At 59.0% G+C, this 15,011-nt stretch overlaps 2 protein-coding genes across 3 annotated transcripts; one reads left to right on the top strand and one right to left on the bottom strand.

Moving 5' to 3' along the window:
• The first annotated feature begins 2,989 nt into the window (after positions 1 to 2,989).
• GPR62 (G protein-coupled receptor 62) lies at positions 2,990 to 4,081 on the top strand. The gene has a single exon (XM_044253465.1). It carries the CDS (start codon positions 2,990 to 2,992, stop codon positions 4,079 to 4,081), a length of 1,092 nt encoding a protein of 363 aa, XP_044109400.1.
• Positions 4,082 to 4,987: 906 nt separating this feature from the next.
• PCBP4 (poly(rC) binding protein 4) lies at positions 4,988 to 14,920 on the bottom strand. 2 transcript variants are annotated; one of them, XM_044253463.1, is made up of 13 exons: positions 14,750 to 14,920; positions 8,469 to 8,609; positions 8,302 to 8,325; positions 8,163 to 8,195; positions 7,817 to 7,933; positions 7,461 to 7,592; positions 7,187 to 7,315; positions 6,863 to 6,937; positions 6,651 to 6,695; positions 6,515 to 6,578; positions 6,356 to 6,408; positions 6,104 to 6,273; positions 4,988 to 5,682 (listed from the first exon to the last, which is right to left on the bottom strand). In XM_044253463.1, the coding sequence occupies exons 2-13, from the start codon at positions 8,547 to 8,549 to the stop codon at positions 5,394 to 5,396; spliced, it is 1,212 nt and encodes a 403-aa protein (XP_044109398.1). In that variant the 5' UTR covers positions 8,550 to 8,609; positions 14,750 to 14,920; the 3' UTR covers positions 4,988 to 5,393. The 2 variants fall into 2 exon arrangements, with proteins under 2 accessions (XP_044109398.1, XP_044109399.1); XM_044253464.1 differs by having other exon boundaries at positions 4,988 to 5,485.
• Positions 14,921 to 15,011: the final 91 nt, after the last annotated feature.

The raw sequence follows: 15,011 nt of genomic DNA, 5'->3' as shown, positions 1-15,011 counted from the left end.
CCCGAAGAAAAAGAAAGCAAGGTAAAGAATTAGTGATGGAAGGCGGGGGCATTTTAGGAAAGATGGTCCCCAATGGCCTCCTCTCTCAAGCAGCACCCTGAATTAGGTGAGGGACCAACAAGTCCTGGACAGATCTGAGGGAAGCGTGTTCTGACAGAGGAAACAGCACACATGGGAAGATCCTGAAGGGGAAACCAGTTTGATCTACTGGAGGACCAGCAAGATGACTGCTATGGCTTGGAAGTACAGTCAGCAAGGACTGTGAGGTCAGAGGGGTGGAGAGAAGGCTACCTGAGCACCGAGGAGCTGAGAGTCTAAAATGATGATGGGAAGCTCTTAGAGGGATGACAGCAGGGTCGTGACATGATCGGATTTGTTTTTAAAGGGAACCACTTTAGCTACTCTGTGGCGTGGACTGGAAGGTGTGTCAGTCAAGATCCAGTCAGTGGGGAGGTGGGTGGGGGATGGAGTAGCTGGATGATGGGCATGGAGGAGGGCATGTGATGTAATAAGCACTGGGTGTTACATGCAAATGATGAATCATTGAACTCTACCTCTGAAGTTAATAACACACCATATGTTCATTAACTGAATTTAAATAAAATATATATTTTTTTAAAATCTGGTCAGCAAAACTGAAATCACCCTCGGGATTCCAGACAAGGGGAATGTGATAGAGGAGAGAAACTGAGCTATCAAAGGGGATGGTGGGATGAGCCAAAGATTAGCAAAGATTAGCTGCTACCACCCTTGGGCAGGAAGGATAATTGGAAGGCAATGGTATTCCACTGTGCAGAGGCCCAGCTCTCCCTGCAGACCTCTAGCCACAGAGGGGGCTGCCTGAAGGAAAGAGAGGCTGTCCTCCGCAGAGGTACACCCAGAGCCCCAGGCTGAGCATGAGAGGGAGAATACCTTGGCTTCCTCCCTCCTTCCACCTTCCAGTCTTCCGCTGGTAACTTCTGTTGGCTGAATATGCCCAAAAACCAATGGCAAAGGAACCTGGGAAGTACAGTTCCCTGGAGGGCGGAGCACTGGGGAAGACTGGGGAGGGGTCTGGGGACAAACAGGCAAATGACCAGAATAAGGTGCAGTCGCAGAGGCCAGGAGACCAGTTGGGAGGATGCTGAAGTGGGTCAGTGTGAGGTGGTGGTGGCTGGGACCATGGGAGTTGTGGTAGAGCAACGTGACCGGATTCACAGATACTGATGGATTGGGTGTGGGGTCTGGGGGAAGGGAGGCATCCGTGAAAACTTCTGGAGTTTGCTGAGCTGGGGGAGACTGCCAGGAGCATGTTGGGGAGGACTCAAGAGTCATGGTTCTGTTTTGGATATGGGACATTTATGGGGCCCGATAGTCAAAGTACTAAGGGAGACGATGGAGAGCCTGGGGAGAGAAAGGAGCTTCAGATACAAGCCAAGCCATCAGGGTATAGGTGGGGTGTTGACGAGAGACTGGGTGACTTCATATGCCCCATTGGAGTCACATGGCTTTCCCTGAGCCAACCACGTTGGCTGTGGAGGATGTCATACACGGACTGCCCAGGACTGGGTTTTGTGCCTTATCAGGAGAACAGAGGGTAGGGATCTTGCCCACCCAAATCATAAGCTCTGAGCGTTGGGGATGGGTGGTTTCCTAAAGAAAACTCAGGGTGCTCCTAGCAGAAGGGGACTGGTTTGCTAACAGCAAAAAGAATACCAAACAAAACACAGCAGTCAAGGGGCACCTGACTGGTTCAGTAGGTAGAGTATGTGATTCTTGTCCTCAGGATTATGGGTTCAAGCCCCATGTTGGTTATAGAGCCCACTTTAGATAGATAGATGTGTAGATAGATAGATAAAAAGTACTCAGCAAGACATTAAAAAAACCCAGCAGTTTGAGATGGTTAACTACACATAGCATGGTGGGCATTTTGTAATGTATAGAATTGTCAAATCACTATGTTGTACACCCAAAGTTATCTGTAATATTGTATGTCAACTATACATCAATTGAAACAAAAACTGTGGGCTGCCTGGGGGGTTCAGTCAGTTAAACGTCTGTCTATCCCAGGACCCTGGCCATGATCCCGGGGTCCTGGGATGGAACCCCATGACAGGCTCCCTGCTCAGTGGGGAATCTGCTTCTCCCTCTGCCTCTGCCCCTCACTGTCCCCTGCCCCCAGCTTGTGTTCCAGGTCTCTCGCAAATAAATCAATAAAATCTTTAACAAAACAGAAAACAGCTGTTTCCCCAAAGCCTACTTTCATTAACTCTACATGGTATCATGAAGGACCTATTCTTTGCCAAGCTAATCCGGGTTGAGAGCCTACTATGCGCCAAGGCCTATGATTTTTTCCCCCTCACCTTACCTAGTTTCCTCTCTGAGACAACTAGCCCTCCCGGAGCCCTCCCTGCTTCAGCACTTGTCTCGCTGGTACCTCAGTTTCCCCTCAGGACAAAGGCTGAATGATCTGATTATTCCCGCTGATGGAGATGAGAGGGGAGAGCATGTGGGGGGCTACTTCCCACTACAGGGAAAAACAGAGCAGGGTGGGGCAGACTCCAAAGCCCACATTCTGATGTCCTCAGACTAGACTCCAGCCTGTGCCTGCTCTGGGCCCCCCTCCAGAGGCACCCGAAGCACTTCCACAGCACAGCCTCCCACCAGCAGCTGGCAGCTGCTAGGACCCAGGGGGCTGGTGCCAGGCCCTGCTCCTCCCTTGCCAGCTCTGTGTCTCTAAAGGGCAACAGCAGAGTGTCAGCCAGTACCATCTCCAGCAGAGGCTGAGTTGCCGGGACAGAGGAGAGAGCTGAAGTCCCAACCTTGCACCTCTCCATGGGGCCGGCCAAGACCCTGTGAGAGGATGGCAGCCTGGGCAACGGAGCCAGCGCGGCGGCTGCCTCTGAGGAGAAGGGCCAGAGGAGCAAGGGACAGGTGATGGGAAGGGGGGAGGGCAGATGCTCCGTTTCCCTCTCTGCAGCCCAGCACGGGGTGAAGCCTGAGTGCTCGAATGGCCAACACCACAGGGCTGAACACCTCAGAAGTCGCAGGCTCAGTGGGGTTGATCCTGGCGGCCGTCGTGGAGGCAGCAGCCCTACTGGGCAACGGCGCGCTGCTGGTCGTGGTGCTGCGCACGCCGGGACTGCGCGACGCGCTCTACCTGGTGCACCTGTGCGTCGTGGACCTGCTGGCGGCCGCCTCCATCATGCCGCTGGGCCTGCTGGCCGCGCCGCCGCCCGGGCTGGGCCGCGTGCGCCTGGGCCCCGCACCGTGCCGCGCGGCGCGCTTCCTCTCGGCGGCGCTGCTGCCCGCCTGCACGCTCGGGGTGGCGGCGCTCGGCCTGGCGCGCTACCGCCTCATAGTGCACCCGCTGCGGCCCGGCGCGCGGCCTCCGCCGGGCCTGGTGCTCACCGCTGTGTGGGCCGCCGCGGGGCTGCTGGGCGCGCTTTCCCTGCTCGGGCCGCCGCCCGCGCCGCCCCCTGCTCCCGCGCGCTGCTCGGTCCTAGCGGGCGGCCTCGCGCCCTTCCGGCCGCTCTGGGCGCTGCTGGCCTTCGCGCTGCCCGCGCTCCTACTGCTCGGCGCCTACAGTGGCATCTTCCTCGTGGCGCGCCGCGCGGCCCTGCGGCCCCCGCGGCCCGCGCGCTTCTCCCGGCCGCGCTCCGACTCTCTGGATAGCCGCCTCTCCATCCTGCCGCCGCTCCGGCCTCGCCTGCCTGGGGGCAAAGCCGCCCTGGCCCCGGCGCTGGCCGTGGGCCAGTTTGCAGCCTGCTGGCTGCCTTACGGCTGTGCGTGCCTGGCGCCCGCCGCGCAGGCTGCAGTGGCCGAGGCGCCCGTCACCTGGGTGGCCTACTCGGCCTTCGCGGCTCACCCATTCCTGTATGGCCTGCTGCAGCGCCCCGTGCGCAGGGCACTAGGTCGCCTCGCCCGTCAGGCGCTGCCCAGGTCCCCGAGGGCCTGCGCTCCGCGGACCTGGCACCTGCGGGCGCTTCTGCAGCACCTCCGGGGACGGTCAGAGAGCCCTGCCCTGGGCCTTTCCGAAGCACCAGAACAAGCCCCAGATTTGCCAAGAGGGGAGAGCCTGAGCATGCCGGGGGCCACCTGAAAGGAGATCAGTCTCCCATGCTGAGCTGAGACTGGAGAAGGGATGGTAGTATCAGGAGCCCTCCAACCTCCTACACAGTTCCCTGCAGGTGTCCTGTCTGGATTCCTGGCTCCGGAACCGGGGAAAGGGGGCCTGCAGCCTACCAAGAGGCTTCTGGGAGATAGGAATCCTGGGTTCTGGATCCCTACTCTGCAGAGTCTTGTATACAGACCTACTCTTAGCCAGACCCGTGTTCCCATCTGTACCCTGGACTGTCTCTAAGGGCTCCTTCGGCTTAGGTGGTTTGGACACTCATGGAGAGTCCCCAGCCCAAGGAAGGAGAGGAGGTGGGCTGAACCATGAAGAGGACCCTAAGGGCTTACAGCCAAAGGGATGGACGAAGCAGGGCAAGATCTAGGTAACAGCCACAGCAGGAGGAACCAGTGGAGAGACACTCAGAAGGACTTCCCGACATCTGCACCAGGAAGAGGTGGGACAAAGATACTGGAACACCTCTGCCAGCCTCTGAAATGCCCAGAAGGCAACTGGATCAGTGCGGTGCCAGAGGCAGGAGGCTGGACAACAGGATGCAGAAGGGCCCTGAAGCCCCAGAACTGGCATGTGGAAGGGGCCAAGACCCAATGGTGGATTCACAGATGGGGTCCTCTGGGGACTCGGCCACACCCATTCTCTGGAGGTTTTGCCAACACCCACAATGTTTCACAGCTTCCTGGTCTCTGAGAATATTTATTCAAAAACAGGGATTGAAAAAACTGTACAGAGTGTCTGCTGCTGAGAATTCGGCCCCTGCCTCCATGCCACTCCCCCAGCTGCCGGCAGGGTCCCCTCTTTGGGTTGCCCTCTGCCAAGCCCAGCCAGTCCATTCCAGTCAAAAGGGTATCAGTGGAAGCAGCAGGAATCTGCAGGGAGGTGGGGAGAGAAGCATGGCCCCCAGCCACCCCCACCCCCGGCCCTCCTCCCTGATCCCCACAGGGGGGCCAGTAGGCTGGGAAGCCCTAAGGGATGGGGAGTGCATGAGTGACCCTCTGAAGTGGGGGCACTAAGGATGTTCCCTGCATCCAAGCATAGAGCTACAGGGGGTGGAGCCCCGTACCCTGGGGCGGCTGCGGCTCCCAGACCCTGGGCCAGAAGCTGCTCCCACTCCAAGAGGAGGAACTCCCACAGACCCGGGCTGGGTGGGGGGGTGCATCCATGCGTCTGGGCATTAGTGGCATTTGGGACCCCAGGGTGGAGTCTCCTTGGGCAGGGAGGGTGCAGAGGCAGCCCCCTACCGGTGGTCCTGCCTGCCCCTGCGCCTGTGCCTCAGCCGGCCTCAGTAGGGGGAGAATTTCTGCCGCTCAGCTTTCTTGCTCCCATTGGCTGCTGCCATCTTGGCAGTGTAGGCCGCCAAGCCCGGCGGCGGCCCTGGGGAGGCAGGTGGCAGAGCCAAGAAGGGCACAGGCTTGAGGCCGATGAAGTTGGAGAGGGAGATGGCATAGGGTGTGCCCAGCAGGCCTGGGGGAGCTGTGGGCAGGGCCGTCAGGGGCGGCGAGAAGGGGGCAGGCAGGTCTGTGGGGGCTGAGCCGGGCGTCCCCCCAGAGGTAGACTTGGCCGTTTCTAGACTGGAAAGAGGGATATGGGGGGAGATGAAGGGAACAGTGGAGGTAAGAGAGGGGCAGTAAGGGTAAATATGGGGGAGATTAGATGAGAGGCAAAGAGGAATCAAGAATAATGAATGGTGAGGGGATACTGGGGGGGGATGGGAATGGCAGAAGAGTAGTGATAAGCAGGTATGGTACTCAGTGAGGGGAGATAGGGGTAGGGTGAAACCCAGGGGAAAGAGACAGGGACAAGGGAAAAGAGGACACAAGGGACAGGTGTGGAGGAGATGGGACCACATGGAGTGGGTAAGGCGAGGGTTCGGGGAGACAGAGGACGTACCCAGACAGAGACAGAGAAGGGAGATCAGCTCTCCCCACCCCAATCGTGCCTTTTACAGGCACTTGAGCCCTGTGACCTGGACCACTCCTACCCCACACTCACCAGGCAGTGATGAGGTACTGGGCCAGGGCGATGGAGACAGGGGAACCAGTGATGGTCACGTGCCTCTCGCCAGCACCTTCCGCTTGGTTCCCGATCTTGATATGTGCCCCTGACATTTGTCGGATCTCACTGATCTTGCTGCCCTGGCGCCCGATCACGCAGCCAATCAGCTGCGGGGAGAGTGGAATTCAACCCTGGGTCAGGTCTAGATCCCAGGAACCACCCCCACAAACCACCCCATCCTCTGCTCACATCATTGGGAACCAAGAACTCCTGTGAGCTGGTCTGTGTGCCGGGATCCAGTCCTGGGAGGGAGGAGAAGAGGGATTGGACATGGCACTGGGCCTTTCCTGCCTCCCCACACACACTCCCAGGGGGGTTGCCCCTGCCTCCTTCTGCAGGGCCGCTCACCTGGCACCATGCTGGGGGAGGCAAAGGGGACTGCGTGGCCTGAAAGCTGCTGGAGCTTGGTGACCTGTGCCAAAGAGGGTCAGGAGTCAGAGGAAGCCTGGTTTCGGAAGGGGTCCCTGGGGCTATGGTTACTCACCTCAGCGGGGGTCACAGCCCCATACTGACCCTGGACGGAAAAGCCCTGTGAGGACAAAGTGGGGGAAAGAGGGTGACTGTGACAAGTCAGAGCAATTTGGCCAATCACTCCTCCCACCCCGTGCCAGCCCCCAAGTCCTTCTTCCATCCCTCCCCCCACCTCAACCCCCTTCTCCAGGAATGCTTCCTACCCATCCTACTGTCCCACCTCACCTGGTTGGCAGAGAGAAGAACGGTACCTAAGGACAGGCTCGGATGATATGGGATAGTAGCTCCTTTGGGTGGGGACTGGAAGGCACAAAAGGGGGAGGCCCTATCAGGCCCCTCCCTAGCCCCTCTGACCTCCCCAAGGGCCTTATGTTCCCAAGACCCTCACTATGACCCCCAGGTAAATGCATCCCAACATTCTGGAGCTCTCAGTCCATCCCCGAAGCCCAGCCTGGCCTCCAGCTGGTGCCACAGGTATAGGGTTAGGGAGCCTGACAAGGCCGGATGGCAGGCCCATCCCCGTCCCCTCTCCCTGCATCAAGGAAGCACCTCCAGGATAACAGCGCAGATCTGGCGCACACACAGGATGATGGCATCAGGCACCCCGGACACGGTGACAGCACGCTCTGTAGAGTTGGGGAGCAGGTCTCCTGCTACCTGTACCTGGGCCCCCGTGGTCTGCAAGCAGAGAACAGGGACCACTTCTGGCTACCCTCAGAATCCAGGCCAGGGCTGCCCAGGCTTTGAGCTCCCCAGGGGACAGGATGCCGTAAGTCTGGGGAAGGGTTGGACTCCCTGAGGGTGGTATCCCCCTTCTCCTCACTTCTCGGATCTCCTTGATCTTGGTGCCAGCCTTGCCAATCAGTGAGCCACACTGGCTTGCAGGAATGACGAGGCGCAGGGTCACCGGAGGCCTGGAGACATTCCCACCATTTGCAGGAGCGGCACAAAGGTCCTGGGCAGGAAGACTGTGGTTTGGCTCTCCATGCCCCTGCTGCTCCCCCTCCCGTGGGAGAACCTGCCTGCTGGGGTGTGAAGGGGAGAAGCCCTCCCCAGGTCCTACCCTAATGAAGGAACCTGGCCCACCCTGGGTTTGGCCTTCCCTGCCACCTGCAGCCCCTGTGTGGAGCCCCGGCCCAGGGAACCACTCCCAGCCTCCCAGCCCAGCCAGCCACAGACCTCATCCAGCTTGAAGGCGATCATGGAGACCGCATGGAAGACAGCCGCTGTAGACCCTGTGATGGTGGTGATGCGCTCCGGGCAAGAGCCCTCAGAGATGGTGATCCGGGCGCTGCTCTGCGGGGACACACAACGCCAGGCGGTGGGGCTCCTTCTCCACTTCCTTGCCAGGAACCTGTCTGCCTGCCGCCCTACCAGGCCCCAGCCCACCCCTGGAAACAACTACCTTCCAAGGGTACTCATTACTCATCCCAAATGGTGGGGAGCAGGGAAAAAGGTGGGGCAGGGATCTCCCCTCCCCTCCAAACCAGATGCCCTGGGCAGCTCTCCCAAACTCCAGCCTCACCTGCTCCCGGATTCGCTTTACAGTCTCTCCTTTCTGTGGGAGAAAAAATACGGAATGGCTCTTAGCCGGAGCGGTCACCACCTCCTGATGGCCTGGGGCCTCAGGTGGAGGTCTGCACAGAATAGAACTGGGCACCTACCTTCCCGATTATGCTGCCGACCTCCTGCAAACAAGACAAGAACACAGTCAGGGGGAGTGGTGCCCCAGGCCCAGCCCGGGCCACCAGGATGGGAATCTAGCAGAGACAGGACACAGGAGCTCACGTTCCTGGTCCGCCCTGCCTTGCTGTGCCCCGCCCCCACTCACCTTCCCATGCATCAGCATCCGCAGGGTGAGGGTGATGCTGAGCTCTGGCTCCTCCTCCAGCCCCGCATCGGAGCCGCTCATCCTGTCAAGCGGGGCTGGGGCCACAGCGGCCTAGGAGTGCGTCCACGGTGCCTGGCGGCTCTGGCGGGGGCGGGGGTGGGGGTAGGGGGTGGGCAGTGGAAGAGGGATTAGAGGGGAGCTCCCATCTCTTTTGGGTCCCCTGCCTTTACATGGGGACCTCAGTGTCAGACTGATCAAATTCCCACAGAAGAGAGACAGCATAGATCGGTTTCAAGTGTCACCCTGATTGATGCCCCTGTGTGCCACTCACTTGCTGTGTGACCCTGGACAGCTCATTTCATCTGCCTGAGGCTCCGCTTCCCCCCTACCCCATCCACAAGAAGAGACTACCAGGTCCTACCCCGAGAGTCATGAGAATTAGAACAAGCTGAACACATATGTGAGAGGCAGCCAGTCGCCATGGGTCTCCTTCCCTCCTTCCCTTTCCCCATGTACACTGGAAGAAAGAATTAACTATGGGAGTCTGGGGTGGGGACTCCTCTCCGACCTCTTAGAAGAGGAGGCCCCTGGAACTGGGCCTTGAAAGCATGATTAAGTTTGAAAAGTTAATTCAAATAAGAAGCACTTGCATCCAGGGACCACAGCCTTCCCCCCACCAGCACCCCTCCCCACGAGAACATGGGGTTATAGCTGGCCAGGAGACTGGAGCAGCCATGGGGAGCCATGGGGAGGCCTTGAAAGGAGGGTAGAAGTGAAAAGAACAAGGTTCTAGGAGGGTCCTCTTGCCCCAGCCTTCCCCTTGCCTGGCAAAGGCTTGTGGGGAGGGGGCACAAGGGCAGGGAGCCCCAGGTCTGTGGGACCAGTCAGTAAAGCAGAAGATCCCTGCAGACAGCTGTGAGCAGGGTTCATTCAGCACGTAGGGGCGAGGGGGCGTGGTGTCAGGAGACCAGCAGTCTGTACAGGGCTGCTCTCCTGCTGGCTGCAGAGGTAAGAAGTGGCCACATTCCCAGTCTGGAACACTTTCCACTGTACCAGAAACAAGGCCACTGGCTCCTGGTCTCAATTTCCTCACCCATGAAATGGAGAGAATGCTTCCCCTAGGGACTGGGTGATGGGTAAGAAAGGGATTTGGGGGCTGGGAAATGTCAAGGCCGTTAACTGACAGAGGAAGGAGGAGACAGAGATTAGCTTCTGGGATTAACCCAGCCGCCAGCCCTCCCTACCCGACCCCTTTTCATGCCCCAACTTAATCCTGAACCTTAATCCTGCTTGGAAATCCCTCTTCTCCAGTGGCTGTCTCCCACCAAGGCTCAGCTTTGATGGGAACTAACAAGGGTACCAGAACCCAAGGAAGAAAACGGAGTGGGACCAACTGGTGCCAAAACTAAGCCAAGGCCAAGCCCTAATCCCGCAAATTCCTTCTGCCCAGGAGGGCGTGGGAGCCAAGGATGCGTGTGCCTGCCTAGAGCACTCTGGAGACCTCTGGGCACCTTCTTCTTCAGTCCCCTACCCTCTCCTGAAATGAAGGTCAAGGGTGTGGAGCACTGTCCAGTCCCCTGTTTGGGACCCCCTTGCTAGCCAGAGCTTGGGCATGGAGTAGGAAGGGGGTGTTCCCAGCCTGGCTTTCTCAGGAAGCCCAAGGAAACCACTGTATGACATGAAGCCTGTTCCTTCATCTGTACCATTGGGTGACAACGCTGTTCCCTCAAGCCCTAGGTAACTTGTATCCCCAGCACCTGCTCCTCCCTCTGCTTGAGTACTGTCCAGAGGCTCTTGAGAGGTCAGAGGTCAACAGTGGATACAGGGACTGGGCTCTGTGAGCATCCTGGCCAACCTCATGCTGGCTGCCCTTGCAAACATTCCCCCAGCTGCACGCACTTCCTCCAGCAAAGCACTTGTGATGACGTGCTTAGTTTCTGTCTCCCTGGACAGCCAAGTCCGGGAGCCCCTTAGAGCAGCAGCCAAAGCCGCCACCTTCTCCTTGTGTCCCCAGAGCTCAGGCCAAGAGCCAGACGGGAGAAGGTGTTCCGAACATAATGGTTAGCTGAACAGATGAATTCACCAAACAGAAGGGAACCTGATGCCAACAGAGGGTCTCTAACCTGTCCAAGGTCACAGAGAGGTAGGCAATGGTGGGACCAGCATGGTCCTACCTGCTAGCTAGGGGCTCTGGCTACCACAGGCCTCATCTATCTTCCTTTTCTGGCTCTTCCATCTGGGTCTGTCAATGCTCTTCCTGGAGGGAGGTTCTTCAAAGGTGGGGAACAGGCTTTAGTAGTTCCTAAGACCCCTGCCTCACTAGTACGTGGGGGTCATGCTTGGAAAGGACTGACAACTTGCCCAAAGCCATGGTCTTAATCTTCAGAATGTTCTGAGGCTCACAAGCTCCTCTGGAGTAGTAAGCAGTGGAAGATCTGACACTGTCCCCATACCATTTCCCCATCGCCTTTCGGGTCGTAAGCCTCAAGGAGAAAAGGGCAAAGGGGCTAGAATGTGGCCAGAACTAGAGTTCCTGCCCCGAATAAGATACCTGGGTCTGCAGCAGAGCCCACTTCCCCGAATTTCATGGTGACCTTGGCCAGGCCTTCCTCTGACCTGGACCTCAGTTTACCCTCCTGTGCTATTTATGTATATGTGTGGGACTGGAGGGGAGAGGGTGTGTGTGCTGGTGATGGTCCCTCTGTGTCCTTCCTGTTCTGAAGGACCCTCAAGATCTCTCCTGTTTTTAGGAGAGAACAGGAGTTCCTGACACAGGTCTCCCAAATTACTCTCCTAGGGACCCTAAGAACAAGCAGCCCTATTTGGCATGCTGGCTCCCCTCCTCCCCTCACCCGAGTTTTCAGGGAATCATTTGCTGGTGGGCCCTGGGTCCCCGCTGGGCCACTTACACGGCAGCCACACGTCATGCCACACTGACCTCCAGCTCACCTCTGGGGGTGCCCAGCCCCCTCTGGTCAGCAGGGCTCCCTGGCAGAACACACCAAGCTCAGACTAGGCCTCTGCCTCTGACCTCGGGTGTTCCCTCCTGCTCCCTAGGCCCCCTCCCCAGACCCAGTGCCCACTCCTTCTGTCCCTGGCTTCCTGCCACTCAGGCTGGAGGGGGCGGGGAGGGGGGTGACAGCTGTGTAAGCGATGGCGGCTGCCCCTTCCTGCCCCTCCCCCCCAGCTGTCTCTCTCTCATGACAGCTGCCCAATCAAAGGGCCGGGGGCTTAGCCAGCTCCCCCCCACATGCAGGGATCAAGTGTCCACCCTGGCTTTGTTCTGGAGCAAGAACAATCCGGGGGAGGGGAGGGCTCCTGGGGCTAGGCAACTCAAGTGGACTGGCCCGCCTCTTGGGGGATTCCCTTGGCTCTGCTAGCCAGCGTCTGGACCAACCAGGCCTTATAGACCCACCTGGGGTAGGGAGAAGGTGGTGGGGGGTGGTCTCCAAGTTCATCTCCCACCTCACATCCCCCGACATCCCCCTTAGCACCATCAGGCTCCAACCTAGCAGCCTCCTACTCCTAGTCCAAAAGCAGCCATGCAGGCCACACCCAGTGATGCTGGGGAATGGCTCAGGACATCAGACGAAGCAGGGTGTGGCAGGAGGTGGACACTGGGCATGGAGAGATCAGCACTGAAGGATCCTGAACTCCGCTGCCTGCTCCCTTCTCTGGGTGTGCGCCCCCTTCCTGATTACCCAGCCATCCACAAGAAATGCCCTAGTATCCTCCGACCCATGCACCCAGCCTCTCAGCCTTATAGCCTCCCAGCATTCATGCCACCTTTTGGGACAGTCGGCGGGGAGGAGAGGCCTTCAGGGAGCAGCGTGGGGTCCATGAGTTCCACCCTCTGGTTTCCCGGCCCAAGGCTGTCCTACAGACTCAGTGTGAAGCAGCAAAGGGAAGCGCTGACAAGTTGGCTGGTGTCAGAAATGCCACAGTCTCCTTAGAGCATCATTCAGCAACCCCTCAAGAGTCCTTACAGCCAAAGGAAACTGAGTCAGGCCCAGGCCAAACTGTACTCCAAGAGAAAGGACACAACTTCTTGGTTGTGTCCCACCCACTGACTGGTACCCATCCCCTCACTGCCTCACCCAACTTGAAAAAGTTATCTAGCTTTGATTTTCCATGCTGGAGACAGATCATTCTGCCACTCAACAGCCATCTTTGGCTCCCCAGTACCCAAGGAATAAAGCTTGATCACCACAGACAGGCACTCAAGGTCCCTCATGATCTGGCTGCTGTCAGTTTCTCTTGTCTCATTTCTACCCCTTCCCCCCTACACACCAGGCTGCAAAACACGTCTAGTACCTCCAGGCCTCTGGACATTTGCCCCGGCTCATTCCAGCTTGAAATGCCCATCCTCCTCTGTCAAAATCCCTCTCAAATGCCACCTCCTCTGTGAAGTCTTCCCAACCTTCCAAGTCAGATATAATCACTCAGGCATCTGTGCCCCAGCTCAGTTCAAAGGAGCCCTAACAGGCATTTTCAAGCCTATCTTTCTATTATCCAGGAGGGTAGGAGCTCCTCCAGGAGGGCGGGAGCCAGAACCATGCTCGCTCTGTGTGTAGAGAGAAGGGCCTGGAGGCTTTAGGGACCTGAAATGGGGCTGAGGGTCCCAGGAAAGCAGAGAGTATGGTGAGAGAAGATCCAGGGCATGGGGGACCAGCCACATGAGAGATCCAGGATCTGCTGGGACAGAATTCCCAGTTCCCATTCCTCAGTACCCCCAGCCCCTGCTCCTGCTGTTTCTTTGGGTCTAGGGGCTCCGCAGTCATGTCACTGGGGTAGGGGATTTGTGCAGTGCTTTGAGACTCTTAGGGGCCCAGAATGGGTTTACCCATGTGGAAGCGAGGCTGGAGGAAGAGCTGGGGAGTGGCACGGGTTTCACAAAGTCAGAACCCGAGGCCCAGAGAGGGAAGTACTTGTTTATAAGGCTACATGAAAGGCAACTGGCGGAGCTGGGAGAACAGGGGTCCACCTGTGCGGCTCAGAGCTCTTTTCTCAAGAGGTCAATGCCATGGGGCAATGGTGATGGAAGCTGGAGGGGAGGGGGTAGGGATGGGAGCAGGGAGGGTGGACAGAGCCTGTGTGGGGACACAGGGCGGGGCAAAGCCAGCCTCCCTGTGGCCTGGGCCTGCCAGGGTGTGTGGGCCGCCTGCTCCCAGCCCCCCACCCTGAGCATGCAAGAAGAACAATCCCCTTGTGTTTGGGCAGCCTGAGCCTGCATGCTGATGAAGGCTGGGGGGTGGGGGCTGGGATGGGGGTGCTTTGGAGGTTGATGGGGCTCCAGGGCCCAGAGGGAGTAGGGGACCTTCAGATGGGAAAAGCAGGGTCCCAGGTGCTGGCCCTGAAGGAATGAGGGTAACCCCAGGAAAGAGTGAAGGCTAGAGCTAAGATTTAAGCTCCTGGAGAGTCCCTGGGGTCTAAGGGCTCTTTGTAGGAGAAGGAGGGCCCTTAGGGACACATGCCCTGTTGGTCCAGCATGAAGGTAAACACTGTGGGTTTGGAGGGGACCAAGAGCCCACATTCTGGGAGGAGGGAATGCAGCTGGCCCTGGGTGCATCCCCTTGAAGACCACTCCCCAGGGTGTTGGAGCCGGGCGGAGCACTGGGTGCCACAGGTCTCAAGATGGCGGGCCTGGGATAGGGGAGTGAGGAGGTGGGCACCTCCCTCTCCTGGCCAGGCAGGCATGAGGGCCAGGCTGAAGTGAGTATCCAGAGACACCCCCTGTCCCCCAGGACTTCAGCTAGAAGCTAGGTCAGAGCTGAGGGGCTGAAGAGTCACAAAGCCTAAGGGACCACTCTTAGTCCCAAACTGTCATCTCCACACACCCCTAGTCTGGAGGTTTGTCTGCCTGCCCCCCCCTCCACGCCCCAGCCAAAGACTGCAGAGAATGGGAAGGGGTGTGTGCTGAGCCAGGAACTGCAGGGGAATGGCTGATGGGGATAGAGATGGAGCAGAACCAGAATCCAAGGCAAGAGGTCGAGAGAAAAGCAGGTCCAAAGAACAGAAAGAGCAGGTGGGATGTGGGCCTCAAATCTGGGGTCTCGGGTCCAGGAAGGCCCTCCTTGGTGCTGGGGGCTCCTCGGGCAGAGCAGCGCCCCCCACCTGTGCAGGCCTGGGCCCATGTGGGACAGGGAAGCGTGTTCCTCTCAGTCTCCCAGTATCCCAAAGCGGGACCCCGGCCTGTAGACTCCGGCGCGGGCTCCCCGCCCCCCCCCGGCCGAACCCCCAAACTTCGCGGCCCGCGGTGCCCCGCCCGGCCCGCGCCCTACCTCGCTGAGGCTGTCCTGCGGCGGCGGCGGCGGCGGCAGCGGCGGCGCGGCGGCTGGGCCGCTCAGTCCCACATTGTCCCCGGGAGAGGCGGCCGCTCACAACTGCGAGTGACATCAGCTGCGAACAATGAGGGGTTTGACAGGCGCGGAGCCCGGCCGGCCCGGAGCCCGGCTCCGCGCCCCCCCCACCACCCCCCGGCCCGCCCGGCCGGCCCCTCCCCGCCCCCTCCCCGGATCCGATTACAGCGCGGCGGGCCCGCCC

This window comes from Neovison vison, chromosome 6, assembly GCF_020171115.1.
Source record: "Neovison vison isolate M4711 chromosome 6, ASM_NN_V1, whole genome shotgun sequence".
In the NCBI taxonomy this organism is placed as follows: domain Eukaryota; kingdom Metazoa; phylum Chordata; class Mammalia; order Carnivora; family Mustelidae; genus Neogale; species Neogale vison.
This window is presented reverse-complemented; position numbering and strand designations above follow the sequence as displayed.